The sequence below is a fragment of the Notolepis coatsorum genome (genome assembly GCF_963971535.1).
Source record: "Notolepis coatsorum genome assembly, chromosome: 6".
Classification (NCBI taxonomy): domain Eukaryota; kingdom Metazoa; phylum Chordata; class Actinopteri; order Aulopiformes; family Paralepididae; genus Notolepis; species Notolepis coatsorum.
Genome location: NC_140170.1, coordinates 48,061,354 through 48,077,379, shown reverse-complemented (window position 1 = coordinate 48,077,379; position 16,026 = coordinate 48,061,354). Strand labels below are relative to the sequence as shown.

The 16,026-nt window shown below is 44.7% G+C and overlaps 1 protein-coding gene across 1 annotated transcript in view; it reads right to left on the bottom strand.

Annotated features, from left to right (window-relative positions):
• Positions 1-215: 215 nt before the first annotated feature.
• LOC311229465 (uncharacterized protein) overlaps positions 216-16,026 on the bottom strand; it is a gene marked incomplete at its 3' end in the record, with an annotated part of 202,182 nt that continues 186,371 nt past the window's right edge. Inside the window, exon 14 of the mRNA XM_084315545.1 lies at positions 216-552. Coding sequence (XP_084171671.1) covers positions 216-552 — 337 coding nt within the window. The remainder of the gene's footprint in view (positions 553-16,026) is intronic.

Sequence of the window (16,026 nt, the reverse complement as noted above, 5' to 3'; positions counted from 1 at the left end):
CACAAACAAAAATACAATTGAAAATTGAGCAAGCTATGGTTATTTCAATATGCACTATAGACATTCATGTTATGAGTGGGCGTGTTACCCTGTAGCAAAATGGCCGCCACGTGGCAACGTCGGTCTCCGTTGGCCTGCAGCGCGGGTGAGTCATCTAGCCTTTATGTATCTATGGTTTGAACGACAACAGTGTTTGAAACCAAAGTGGGATGAGCTTACTTGATGAAAGCCGTCCTGGATGGGTCCTGGCGGTGCTCCAACTGGGCCGGGCCTGGGGAGGCAGCGGGCGCCAAGGACTGAGACGACGGCAGGCCAGAGGAACCAGCGGATGAGGCGGGAGGAAGGGTGGAAGAACGGAGGGATGAGGGAAGGATGGAGGTGGTGGTGGTGAAGGGAGGGGAGGTCTGGGCCAGTGAAGTCTTGCCGTTACGGAGCAGGCGCAGGGACTTGACTCGGTTCGGCTGGACGACGCCGCTGCTGCTGTTGCTACGACGACGAGCCACCTTGGAGGCGGTGGGGCCCGACCGGACCCTCCTCAAGGGCTGCTCTGGTCTGGGGAGGACGAGCACACAGACGGCCATGGTTCATTCAATCAACTCAACTCGGTAATGAAGGGGCATTCTTTTTTTTTATCCACTTTTTCTCCTTATTTTTCTATTTTTCTCCCATCCCAATTTTTCGCTGTTTCCAATGATCCCCTCCCCTGTCTTGAACGTTGCTCGCATACGCCCCCCACTGGCCGGTTGTAGGGAGGATAGAAGCCTTGCATCACATGTCCCCTCCGGTACACGAGGAGGCAGCATGTCACATCTTTTCACCTGCCAGCGCGGACTCTCATTGGCGAGGTGTAACGTGTGGGAGGCTCACACTACCCCCGCTACTTCCTGTCTCTGCTGTGCAGGTGTCCCCCAACAGACCTGTAGGAGTCGCTGTCCACAACGTCCAGATTACCACCCATCGATTTCCACCCGCTGACTCTGCCAATTGAGCCAATATGACGGCCGGCCCAAGCCGGAGGCAACGCCGACAGCCGGATTTGAACCCGGTGTCTCTTGCGTTGGTGACAAGCACAATGTCCGCTGCGCCACCCAGCCGCTATGAAGGGGCATTCTTGATCTATTATTTCTTAATTAGGCTGGGTAGGACAACATGGACATACCAAGCACCCCCCCCCCCCACACAATATCTTTATATTTATTTTACTTTTACTCTTCAGAATGTTGGCCTCGGCACCTTTGTGGACAATGGCTTGCTTCACTATCCTTAATCGTTCCAGATACAACCTCATCAAAAGCTTAGTCATAAACCATCTGGAGATGTATTTGTTTGAAAGGCATCATACCATTTTGCTGGTGGACATGAAACAACCATCATGAACAAGTCGGCATCAGAATAAAAATACAGTCTACTAACTACATGACTATTAAGCAAATCTGTCATTGTTTTAAATGAGTTTAAACTAGTACTACTACTTCTGCAAGGCGTTCCTACAGAACAGATAATATGACCTGAGGTCAAAGAATGACATTATAGTGACCCATAGGTCAACAGTCAACATCCAACATAATGTCACCTCCGTGTGAGATTGTACTGGGAACCCCCCCCCCCCCCCTCTCCTTTGCTTCTCTCTGCCCTCTCTCTCTGTCTTGCTCTTGGGTGATCCGATCACAGGTGGACTGCCCCCAAGATGGATCCAATACTCAGACCACATTCTGAGGTGGTCTGGCTCTCATATGGCCACATTCTGTTAGCAGTGTGTTACTGTACGCAGATACGCCCCATCCTTTGAATGAATCCAAAGTAAAATATATATTTTTAATGTAATCACAATCCTCTATTAGAATAGCTTAAACATGCTCTATTAGACTACTATACATGCTTTATTAGACTACTATAGTCTATACATGCTATATTAGTTAGACTACTATAGCATAGATTCAAGAAGTTTATTTGTCACATACATACCAGGGCATACAGTGAAATGCGGGTGGCGATGCCCACTTTGATTGTGCAATAATACTAAATAATAAAATAGACATAATATACAGATAATAAAATAGACATAAAATAGACATGTTAAAGTCCTGAGATAATGCAATACAATGTTAGCTAAAAATTAAGGCACTGGGTCCTATGTACACTACTATACAATATACAGTTTTTACTCTATATCCTAATTATGCTGTACTTGCTATTTCTAAACTATACTATACAAGAACCACAACAGTGTTTTCCTTAAAGTTACCTTTATTTTCCTCATTCCTTTAAAGTTTAAAGTGACCGTTCCATTGTGTTTAAAGTGACCGTTCGTGTGTGAGCGAATGCAGAATGTGTGTTGTGTGTGTGTGTGTGTGTGTGTGTGTGTGAGTGTGTGTATGTGTGTGCTCATGTGTACTTGTGTGTGGAGAGTTCAGTGTTCAATGTTCTGATGGCCTGGGGGAAGAAGCTGAGGCCTAAGCGGGGAAGCGAGTTCCGATCACAAGTGGTCACTTGAGACGCAAGTGAAGACGCATTCTGATGACAGGTGCGAACTGACATACGTCTCAGCTGGATCTAGTCACAATCTGGATACAGAATACAGGTCTGAACAGGGCCTCTGTCCGCTCCCTCTCCTCCCTACATCTTTCTCTCTCTCCGACAGCTGAGGTAGTAATAACGTCAGTGTTGTGTTTTTTTTATGTGTCCTTTATTCTTGGGTCGAGGCTTACCACTCCTCCACAGGATTGATTGATTGAAAACTTTATTAACAGATTGCAGAATGGGTACAGTACAGTACAGCTCAATACATACAATTGTTAAGGGGATGCAGACCAGAGAAAGACTTTCGTCTTGTTTACATCAGGGTCCCCTATTTTCAATTCATTCAGGAAACACCTGTGGGATGAGGTAAGAGAGAGAGAGAGGGAGAGAAAGCAAGAGAGAGACACAGAGAGAGAAAGTGAGATACACAGAGAGTGAGAGATAGAGTGAGAGACAGAGAAAGAAAGTGAGAGAGAGACACAGCGAGAGGGAGAGATAGAAAGAGTAAGATGGAAGAGAGAGAGAGGCAGAACAACTGTGTAGGAAGCAGATCAAACGAAAGAAATGGAGGAATGAAGAAAAAACAAAGCTGTGAGTCTGTGTGCCTATCTATGGTATCTATCTATCTATTGTATCTATCTATATATTGTATATATATGTTGTATCCATCCATCTATTGTATCCATCCATCTACTGTATCTATTGTATCTATCCATCCATCTTTGTATCTATCCATCCATCTTTGTATCTATCCATCTACTGTATCTATTGTATCTATCCATCCATCTTTGTATCTATCCATCTACTGTATCTATTGTATCTATCCATCCATCTTTGTATCCATCCATCCATCTTTGTATCTATCCATCTTTGTATCTATCCATCTTTGTATCCATCTATCCATCTTTGTATCTATCCATCTTTGTATCCATCTATCTATCTATCTATCTATCTATCTATCTATCTATCTATCTATCTATCTATCTATCTATCTATCTATCTATCTATCTATCTACCCATCTACCTATCAGACACTCAGATTTACAAAGCTATTCACACATAATTTCCCGTGCAGAGGGGGCACGTCCCCAAGGACTTCAAAATTGCGAGAGTGACCCCTCTACACAAAAAGGGCAGCAAATTAGACCCAGGCAACTACCGCCCTGTTTCTATTCTTACCTCCATCTCGAAAGTCATGGAGAAAATAGTCTACGAACAGGTCGAAAAGTACCTGGCGGAAAAAAACCTAATCTACGAATTCCAATCTGGCTTCAGAACGTCCCACTCCACTGACACATGCCTCCTCTATTTGAACGACCACATCAAACAAGAGGTGGACGCTGGCAAATACTGCGGCATGGTCATGCTGGACCTACAAAAGGCCTTCGACACTGTCAATCACTCCATTCTAATGGACAAGCTAAAAGCAATTGGTTTTGATAGCCTATCAGTGAGCTGGATGCAATCCTACCTGGAGGGGAGAGAACAGATGGTAGAGGTAAACGGTACTCTATCCCCCCCCCTCACAGTGAGCTGTGGTGTTCCACAAGGAAGCATACTAGGACCGCTACTCTTCCTAATTTATGCAAATGACATGTCGTCAGCCTGTGACTGCAACTTGTTCCTGTTTGCGGACGACTCAGCCCTGCTGGTCTCTGACAAGAACAAATTGCAGGTTGAAAAAACCCTCAGCACGGAACTAGGCAAAATCTGCATATGGCTCGCTGATAACAAACTATCATTACACATGGGCAAAACAGAGTCCATTCTCTTCGGTTCAAATAACAAACTCAGCAAGACCGACGGATTCTCAGTTACAGTGGGTGACAATATTGTCACAAGGAAAGACGAAATTACCTACCTGGGTTCCATCCTAGAGGCAAATCTTTCCTGTGACAAAATGGCATCCAATGTAATAAAAAAAGTCAACCAACGAACTAGTTTCTTGTACCGGATCTCCTCTCTGGTAAACAAGAATACCCTGAAGACTCTGGCAGGAGCACTCATTCAAGGGTACTATGACTATGCGTGCACCTCATGGTACCAAAGCACCTCAAAGGCGCTTAAAACAAAATTACAAACATCACAAAACAAACTGGTCAGACTACTACTTGACCTGAACCCCAGAACCCACCTCACCCCTGCCCACTTTGCCAACCTAGGATGGCTTAGAGTAGACGACAGAGTACAGCAACTTGCAATGGGCCTGGTCTACAAGATACACTATACGACCGGGGTGCCCATGTACATGTCAAAATACTTCCCAAAGGTCAGTGAATACCACAACCACTACACCAGAGGAAGCTCAACAAATCATGTTAAACCCAGATTCGGCTCAAACAAGGGACTAAACACGTTTCGCAATTATGCCACAACAATGTGAAACGCCCTACCCAAAGCTGTAAAGGAATGTGAATCCCTGCCCACATTCAAAACCGCCCTTAAAGAGCACCTACGGGAGGCTGCAATTCGAAACTGGCCACCATAAATGCCCAAAACCCCCACCACCTCCTAATAGACAGTCTCCTCCCCACCGCATGTATATATTCCCTCCCCGCCGTATGTATATTTCCCTCCCACCCACCCACCCCCTCCTAATGTACAGTCCCCTCCCCATCATATGTATATACTCTGTCAGGATCTAGGGGTAACAGTACTGTATATTTGAATACCGCCTATGTCACAAATGTATCAGTACTAAATACCTATATGTCCCTATGCCATAAATGTCATGTATGTTGTGTATGTCATAAATGTCTATATGAATTGAAAATGGGGGACCCTGATGGAAACAAGACAAACGTCTTTCTCAGGTCTGCATCCCCTTAACAATTGTATGTATTGAGCCGTACTGTATTGTACCCATTCTGCAATCTGTTAAATAAAGTTTTCATTCATTCATTCATTCATTCATTCAGATGAGGGACTTTGAGGCTGTGCATAATGAGTGGTATTTACTAATGAGGCACATGGACATGGAAAACACAGTATGCAGACTATCTCCTTGGGCCAAGGCAAAGTGCACTCCTCTCCTTCATACATTTGAGGGAGGATTGTGCAAAAAAACAAACAGACAGAGTAAGTGTGTGGCTCATTATAAAATTCCACTGAATTTAATAAAGCTTTTCAATTTGATGTGGCCGGTTTTGTCTGAAATTGCTCCTCCGTCTCTGAAGAGCAGGTGCAACGTTACTGCAGCTTTTAGAGTGTTGCCCCCCTAACAGGTTTCTCTATTTCTTTCATTCCTTTATTTATAATAAAACACAAGATACTTGTTCCCTAATGATGAGGGTAATGAAGAAATGAAGAAACCCACTCCCCATTGCCAAAAGAAAGTCCAACATGCCTATACATACCTACTACAACTGTATTACGCCGGGCAGGGATGTAGCTCCAGATTCTGGGCCCCATGAAAGAATGTATTTGTAGGCCCCCAGTGAATGCGAGCGTGCGTAAGCGCGCGAGAGAATTTTTTTTTGGCAATTTTTTTATTGATGAAAACGCATAATATGGTTTTTACCTATACATTCGGATCAGCAGTTCAGCACCTGCACTGTTGGTGGGTGAGCCTAGTAAAGGATGTCGCATTGCGTTAATCTTCAATGAATGGACCAATGCAATAGTCTACCAAAGCCCCCCCTCTCTCTATATATATCTCACACACACACACACACACACACACACACACACACTTCAGAAACAAACATAGTATCAATGAGAGCATCAATAATACACCCGAGTGATGTCTAGTAAAAAACATTTTTTTTTTTTTTTTGGCCCCCCCCCCAGTGCTGGGCCCTTGGAATCATCCTAAGCTACCCCCCCCCCCCCAGCTACGCCCCTGACGCCGGGGCCCATAATGGCCCACTGACAGCATTGCCAACTTCAATAGACCTTAACTAACGCTGGATGTTCACCGTCATATTAACTTATTAACATGCATACCAATGATAATGTAGTGTTTTGTTTCATGTTGCAATGGTGTACGAGTGTAATGACCATGCCACTATGGGACATTATATTAAGAGTCAGGTAATTTAACTACTCCAGTTGAATGAAGGTAGGCTTTTCTTTATTTCCATTAATAATATTATGGGGGGGGGGGGATGTCTATTTGAATGCTGATCATAAAATGGGGAGGCCTGATGCAGCAAGTCGAATGCCACTAATCCATAATAAAACATTGTTTTTACTTTTAGTCTATTAGTCTATGGTAGACTAGTTTATTGTAGTCTACCATAGATCACTGTGTATCAGCCTACCATAGACTACTCTGCTAAAAATGACATCAGGATGAAGTGTGGGTGTGGTTATGGTGGAGAGGGTGGATATGGAGTCATGTTGGGCACACAGGGAGGTTATTGTGGCAGGAAAACAGGGCTGATGTTATTTTCTGTGTATAGTCTGCTTATCAAGCCAATCACACCAACTAGCTGCCAGCTATCATACTGTACACACAAACAAACACATACAGGCTCGCACTCACTCTCTTGACACTTCAGGGTCATATGACTCACTAAATTGTGATGTACACTGCAGTGTCATAAATCCGCTGAAACCACTGCAGGTTCCCACAAAACGAAAACCCAGGAAGGATCCGTTTACCAACACAGCAGCCGAGAGGAAGCATTTAATGAAAGAGCAAACATGACAAACACTACAAATTAGTGGGCGCATATACGGGCCGACTACAGAACCAAGCTTCCCTTTTCTTCTGGCTCTTCAACTTCTGCCGAGACAAATTAGTACAGCTCAGTATGACATACTGGCATCATGTCCTTCCGTCTGTCCATTAGATTATAATATCATCCTGGAAGCCAGACGTGTATGTGACTTCATCCAAACAATGTTCAGAAATAAGTCCATCCTTCTGCAAAACTGCATTAATTTGCAGAAGGATGTGAGGGAAAAACAATGTGGGGGAAAAACAACATTAGTTATCGATTAAGTGGCATATTTGATAAATCAACTACATTTACTAAGATTAGATTAGATTCAACTTATTATTATTATTATAGTATTATCATTATACAGCACAAGGACAGCGTTAAAACACAGCGACTCTCGTCAAGCATTCACCCAGCTGAGGACCGTGTAGACTCGGCCACGTAAAGCGGAATGAGCACGTCATTTAACGATCGAGTGTACTACCGCAAGTTTACATTAAGTTACTTGCTTAATCCATGTCAATTGCACACGATTGATTCTACAAAGTCCTCGTCCCAAACCATGTAAAACTCGTTGAGAGAGAGAGAGAGCGGCTGTAAGACAGCAGTGGTGTGTGGAGCCCCGGCATACAGGCTGCAGACCCACCTGCTGGGCTGCTGGCTGCAGTACAGACTAGGGCTGACCCATATTAGTCGATTAGTCGACTAATCGGTCGAAAGGAGCCGTAGTCAACTAGCCAACATCTTAGTCGAATACGAAAAAATATATAAAAAAAAATATATATTTTTTTAAATCATTCTTACCAAAATAAAAGAGGCCTCGAAGCGTGGCTAACGCTAATGGCACACATACCAGAGGCTAACTGCCTACGAAAACAGGCACAGAGGCACTGAAAGAGGATTTCACCCTAATGAACACACTAGACTAGACAAATATCAAGATGTATCGATCAGTGCACCAATTGCATGCTTTTGCAGAGGACAAGAAGCCTTCAGTCGACTCCTTCAGACATTAAGCACCCCCACAGCCCAAATGGAATGAAAAAAAAAAGAAAAAAAAAATATATATATATATATATTATAATTTTTTCCCCCTTTTTTTTGGTCGACCAATAGTCGACTAACGGCAAATTTTGGCCATCGTAGTCGACCATCTAAATCCTTAGTCGGGGACAGCCCTAGTACAGACACATCATATCTGGGTGTGGAGGAGACGTGGCGGGGAGACCTAACAGTGGAACGCAGAGTATTCCTGTTATTATCCCAATGTGTCTCTCGCCGTCTCTTCATGTCACCGCTCTTGGAGGCTTCACAAATTCAACATGACGACACGGAGATGTTCCACATTCCCTGGCCGTGGTACAATAAGAGCGGGAGCGCTGCCACATAACCACGGCATTATGTTGAGTGACCGTGGTATTCTGGCAGGGTGACCTTTTAGAGGTTCGGGGATGGGGGCTTGACCCCTGCACTTTGACCTTCTCAGCACAGGCCTGCAGGACGCGAAGGCTTAACGGCTCATGCCACCACCTCGACAAGTATAGGCCCACTTGGGTCGCTGAAGGGTCTAATCTGTTCCCGACTACGTCTGACCGGGTGCTTCTCAGCTGGTACTGCCGACACACACTGACATGTGTTTAAAGATTCATTGATCAAAAGATTCAAAATAATTTTCAACTAAATACATCATGGTATAATTACAGTAAACAAACGAGACCATTGCTGAAACAAATGGTAGCCTGGTTCTCATGATAAGACCACATTTCCCCCAAAACCCAGTACCTCCCTGTTTTGCCGTTAGCTGCCACATAGGAAATGTTCATCAAATGTGTTGATGACGAGAGGAGGAGCCGAGAAGCCTGGCTAACGGCGAACGTGAAGTTATTTTTGTTGATAAAGCAAGTTTTGCTTGGAAAGGCTTCCTTCATGCTGGATCTGACCCAGGCACACACAGTATCAATACAAAATAATGTTTATTTGTTAAAAGTCAAACTCTGAAATTTAAAGATTTGGTTAAATTCAAAACTGCACAATTCATGTTTAAAGTAACACAAAATATAGTCCCGGGCAACATACAAAACATTTTCATGGGCAGAGATGGGGGTTATAATCCAAGAGGGGAATTGAATTTAAAACAACCTATTGTCCGTACTACTCTAAAAAGCAAGTGCATCTCAGTTTGTGGGGTATCCATTTGGAATGGCCTTGATGTAGCAATACAAACACGTACTATTGAAATGTTTAAATGCAGATATAAACAGGAATTCTTGGACAAGTATAAATTAGAGGAGCTTGACAATAATGTGAACTAGTATTTTTGTAATTATTTATTTATCTTTTGCTGTAGTGGATATGTATATTATTTTTTATATTGATAGATAACTTATTACATATTAATATGATTGTAAGGAATTGATTATTATTATTATTATATATTTAAGGGGCAGGACCAGATAAGATTAGCTTCTTTCTGTCCCTTCTCGAACAAAACCATTTGTCTTGAGCTATGTTGACAATTGCTTCCATGTCTAGGAAGATATATTTTATTTTATTTGTATTTATATTTTTTTTTTATTTTTTTTTTTTTTTTTAATACATTTGGTTATTTTTTGTTATTTCAAGTTTGTGTGTTTATGGTTGTTCGAGATAAATAAAGATCAAATCAAAATAGATATCGATGATGGAGTTGTCGCGGCCTCGTTGTTTATAAAACTCGAATATCAGGATTCTTTCAAACAAATAATATAAACAAATAAATATATAACAAATATATATTCAACAAACAGTTTCAAGTACCTGAGAGTCCACATCACAGAGGACCTGACATGGTCAACACACATAGATTCTGTGGTAAAAAAATGCGAAACAGCGCCTCTATCACCTGAGACAGTTAACACATTGTGCGCCATAAACGCCATAAGTCGTTATTGCCCGCCATGCGTTGAACGCCAACAACGGCGTAAATCGATTTTGGGATCAATATTTCATTTTTTCGCCATGGCATTCATAATTCATCCGGCCTCCCTCCGGCCTGCAGCGGCACCCTGTCTGAGATTGCAATGCCTCAATACCGCCGCCTGGTGGATGGTCGGGCGAGTTACACTCACGACAAAACCGGAAGTGGCTTTCGGTGCATCGAGGAAATCCCTCCGGCAGTCATATCTTGTTACGTGGGTCTAGATACACACTCGAGTGCATTTGGATCGCTTTCGAAACGCAATAATAGATATGATTTCGGTGTTTATTGCGCTATACAAACCGGAAATGGATGTAGGAGATAGACGTCAAATAATTAGGATATTTTTCCTCCAGTCTCATCGGCGAACGGTAAGATGAATATAACGTTATTTTCAGCCCAATTGTTTATTCATTTCACTGCAAACCATCTGCTCAACATATCAACCCATACTAAATAAAGCCGTTACTGACGATCAAGGAATTATAAATGACCCCCCCCCCCCCTTTCCTTCACGCATGATGAAGCATAATGTATACCGATCATATACATTTTAATTTTTTAATATAGCGTGTATAGGAAAGAAACGCCAATCGATAATCTATCATATGCGTCAGGGCCTATAACTAGCGTTTTTGGAATTACAGCAGAAAAGCTTAAAAACATACTTATATTCTAGACGGTATTAACACAACAATGTATGAATGAAAACATATAACGTTCCCACATCCAGAACGATAGCTAATCGATGTTGAATGGGCCATAGTAATGCAGATATAGCTATAATATTAAAAAAGTTATAGCCCCGCAAAGAAGGTAAACATCTCCATAGGGTTACAGTGCTGGCAGACTGGGTATAATGATGGGCACAATGCCCAGCGCCCAATGTGTTAAGGAAGTTCAGAGTATCGGGGAAGATACTCCACTCCTTCTATTCCGGGGCTGTAGAGAGCATTCTGACTGGAAACATCACTGCCTGGTTTGGAAACAGCACGGCACAGCACAGGAAGGGCCTACAGTACAGAGAGTGGTGCGCTCAGCAGAGCATACTACGGGTATTGCACTACCACCCCTGCAGGACTTATATAACAGGAGGTGCAAATCCAGAGGCTGCAGAATAATGAAAGACCCTCACCACCCCAACAACAGCCTGTTCATGCTGCTGCGGTCACACACATGCTGCAATCGCTTTAAACAAAATGTCACTTTAAACAAAATGGAAAAGTCACTTTAAAGGAATGAGGAATATAAAGGTCACGGAAAGAACCGAGGTGGTTCTTGTATAGTATAGTTTAGATATAGTAAGTATAGCATAATGACGGAGTTAAAATTGTATATTGTATAGTAGTGTACATAGGACCCAGTGCCTTCTCAGGAATTTAGCATGTCTATTTTTATCATGCACATCTTATGTCTTCTTATTAAGGGTGTCTTCTTGTTTTTTTATGTCTATTTTATTATTAGTATTATTGCACAATCGATGCAGGCATGACCACTCGCATTTCACTGTATGCCCTGGTATATATGTGACAAATAAACCTCTTCAAACTTGAATATTCCTTTAACTTTAAATCTTATTTGCCATCTACCCTGGAGTTAAACAAGCCGATGCATGCCCTTTTCGCCGATACATACCCTTTTCTTCTCTGTGCATGCATTAGGCTTAGGGAACAGCCGCACCGTTAGCCTAGCTTAGCGGCATTCACTGGAGGTAGGTGTGCCAGTGTAGCCCAGTTCCCAACAGTCACGAAATACACTCCAAATACAACTCCAAAACTTTCCTGTAAACATTGTTGTGACCTGTGTATTTACCACGTGGAGAAATAAAATATTTCTTTTTACATTTTCATTTTCCAAGCAGATATATACTAGACTATACTATACAGGGTAGATGGCAAATAAGATCATTTCCCAAGAAGTTGCCGTGCTCCTTTAAATATAATTCAACTGAAAAACAAAACCACGACCTGGCTAAATTATTTGACCTGGCTCAAAACCATGACCTGGCTAAAAGTCGATTCTCTTGTTTTCATAATCATTGGGAGCCAAAAGTAATAGTAAAATAAAATTATTAATTGCCCAGTCGCAATAAGGGAGGGCTTGAGGGAAGCAGGAGAATTGTCCAGTTTTGTTTCCCCATCATCTCATGGTGTCGAAAAGTAATGCAGGCGCCCCGTTAGCTGACGTTAACTAGCAGCTACGCTGTGTCTTCTTGAAAAGTAATGCAGACAGAGAGTGCCCTGCCCTACTCTGCTGTTGTAGCTGAGGCCTGCTTCCACCTGCCCTGCCCTACTGTACTGTTGTAGCTGAGGCCTGCTTCCATCTGCCCTGCCCTACTCTGCTGCTGTAGCTGAGGCCTGCTTCCACCTGCTCTGCCCTACTTCTACTGTTGTAGCTGAGGCCTGCTTCCACCTGCTCTGCCCTACTTCTACTGTTGTAGCTGAGGCCTGCTGCCATCTGCCCTGCCCTACTGTACTGCTGTAGCTGAGGCCTGCTTCCATCTGCCCTGCCCTACTCTGCTGCTGTAGCTGAGGCCTGCTTCCACCTGCCCTGCCCTACTCTGCTGTTGTAGCTTGAGGCCTGCTTCCACCTGCTCTGCCCTACTTCTACTGTTGTAGCTGAGGCCTGCTGCCATCTGCCCTGCCCTACTGTACTGCTGTAGCTGAGGCCTGCTTCCATCTGCCCTGCCCTACTCTGCTGCTGTAGCTGAGGCCTGCTTCCACCTGCCCTGCCCTACTCTGCTGTTGTAGCTGAGGCCTGCTTCCACCTGCCCTGCCCTACTCTGCTGCTGTAGCTTGAGGCCTGCTTCCATCTGCCCTGCCCTACTCTGCTGCTGTAGCTTGAGGCCTGCTTCCACCTGCCCTGCCCTACTCTGCTGTTGTAGCTTGAGGCCTGCTTCCATCTGCCCTGCCCTACTCTGCTGTTGTAGCTTGAGGCCTGCTTCCATCTGCCCTGCCCTACTCTGCTGCTGTAGCTTGAGGCCTGCTTCCACCTGCCCTGCCCTACTCTGCTGCTGTAGCTTGAGGCCTGCTTCCATCTGCCCTGCCCTACTCTGCTGTTGTAGCTGAGGCCTGCTTCCACCTGCCCTGCCCTACTCTGCTGTTGTAGCTGAGGCCTGCTTCCACCTGCCCTGCCCTACTCTGCTGTTGTAGCTGAGGCCTGCTTCCACCTGCCCTGCCCTACTCTGCTGTTGTAGCTGAGGCCTGCTTCCACCTGCCCTGCCCTACTCTGCTGCTGTAGCTGAGGCCTGCTTCCATCTGCCCTGCCCTACTCTGCTGTTGTAGCTGAGGCCTGCTTCCATCTGCCCTGCCCTACTCTGCTGCTGTAGCTGAGGCCTGCTTCCATCTGCCCTGCCCTACTGTACTGTTGTAGCTGAGGCCTGCTTCCACCTGCCCTGCCCTACTCTGCTGCTGTAGCTGAGGCCTGCTTCCACCTGCCCTGCCCTACTCTGCTGTTGTAGCTTGAGGCCTGCTTCCATCTGCCCTGCCCTACTCTGCTGTTGTAGCTTGAGGCCTGCTTCCACCTGCCCTGCCCTACTCTGCTGCTGTAGCTGAGGCCTGCTTCCACCTGCCCTGCCCTACTCTGCTGCTGTAGCTTGAGGCCTGCTTCCATCTGCCCTGCCCTACTCTGCTGCTGTAGCTGAGGCCTGCTTCCATCTGCCCTGCCCTACTCTGCTGCTGTAGCTGAGGCCTGCTTCCATCTGCCCTGCCCTACTGTACTGTAGATTTACTCTTACTAGTCATGCTGCTTGCAAGTATATTGTATATTGTAATGTTAACTAGCAGCTACGCCGTGTCTTCTTGAAAAGTAATGCAGGCTACTGGTAAGCTAACATTAACTAGTAGCTACGCTGTGTGTTTTAAAAAATGTAATAAAAGATTTTCTTTGGACATGTGGAACTAGGAGTGGAGAGAAAACACAACTGGGAGACTCTCAAAGCTGCTTGTGATTTCAAAGGTCGAAATAAGATGCCCAGACTCGACTTGGAATCAAAATCGTGACACCCTCTAAATCACAAGTTTACTTCCACGTACAGGTGAGCTCTGCCAATAACCTGCCTTAAATGCTCTGTGTAAATAAGTCTCTCTCTCTCTCTCTCTCTCTCTCTCTCTCTCTACCTCCCCCACCTCAGGCTCTTTGTCTCTCTCTTCCCCTCTTCCTCCTCTCCTCGAGTTGACAACAATGTCTGCATGTTTCAGTCTCGTTAAGCTGACGTGTGATTTCAGCACCTGGTTGAGAGAGCCGTTCGTTACTAATCTCTCGTCCAATTACATGAATCCTTTCACTGACCCCGAACGACCGCCGGCCTTCTTGGGACTGACCCCGACCACTTGACACTAAGACTAAAGCTGTGAGGAATGACAGGTATGCTTCACACATACATACACCACATACGCAGACACACAATGCTACGTAAGGTGCCTTGCAAGGAAACGCGTGCACAAACACACACAGTAACACATGCATGGCAGCATTTATCAGCAGCTCGACAAGGAGCTACGACATTACACTGATGGGCCGTTCTGACCGAAAGCAGCCAAGTCTAGCAGTGCGGCTGCATTAAAAGGGGAACTATTTGACTATTTCTTTCACTATTTGGGCACTTTTACACAATTCCTGTGAGTCTATGGAACACCTATGTAAGATTTTATATTTTTTTGTATTCATTGTTTTGTATTTCCAATCAAGTCCTCAAAAACAGCATTTTTCTACCTCAAGATCTTAAAGGGGTTATGCACTGCTATTCCTAGCACTATTTGGGCAACTTTACACACTTCCTGTGAGTCTATGTAACACATCTGTAATTTTTATTCCAAAAATAATCATTGTTTTATATTTCTAATCTTGTACTCAAAACCAGCATTTTTCAGCCTCATGAAAGCAGGCTATTATTGGCTTGGCTCCACCCATTCTGGCAGAATGCTTTGAGTGACAGCCACCCACCAAATAGCTCCGCCCATCTCCCCGTCAGAGATTAGGTTTCAGGTTACATACAAATATGGTATGTCATAAATATAGAGATGTAGCAGTACTGTCTATCTATATATATATAAAATGTTACCATGAATTGAAATTGGGGGACCCTGATGTAAACAAGACGAAAGTCTTTCTCTGGTCTCCATCAACCAGCCGAGCGTCGGGAGCTCCAGCAGCTTGTCGATGTGCTAATAGCCTGGAGCCAGCTACCGTTAGCTTGCAGAGGCTATTAGCACACCGACAAGCTGTGTAGCCAGCAGGCTGAATGCTCCGCGACGCTGGTTGAAGTGGATATAGGTAGCCAGCAGGCTGAATGCTCAACGACGCTCCCGGTTGCTAACGCCGGCCCCGGCTGGTGCTAAGTAGCTAGCGATCGCTCCCGAGAGCTAACGCCGGTCTGTCTGTCGAAGACCGAGGGAACCGCATCAGGCTTCAGCTGATTAGTGATCTTCTGGACAAACCTTCCACCCTGCAGGTAGCAAGAATGGAGGCGGGCATTACTAAAACCACAGAGCCAATCACATCACCGTGCGCTATAAACAGCGCCCTGTGACGTGCACCAGGTCGTCAAATCAACATGACCTGATTTACTAGAGGCAAAGAGGGGATGGGCTGTAGCTGAGGAATTCGCCAATATAGTATTTAGGCCCAAAAACACATTGATACGAACTCCTATTACTATAATACAATGCTAGAGACTGAAAAATGACATTTATAATGCATAGCACCTTTAAGCCGAGAGAGAGAGAGAGAGAGAGAGAGAGAGAGAGAGAGAGAGAGAGAGAGAGAGAGAGAGAGGAGAGAGCGAGAGAGCGAGAGAGCGAGAGAGCGAGAGAGCGAGAGAGCGAGAGAGCGAGGAGAGCGAGAGCGAGAGAGCGAGAGAGCGAGAGAGCGAGAGGAGAGAGA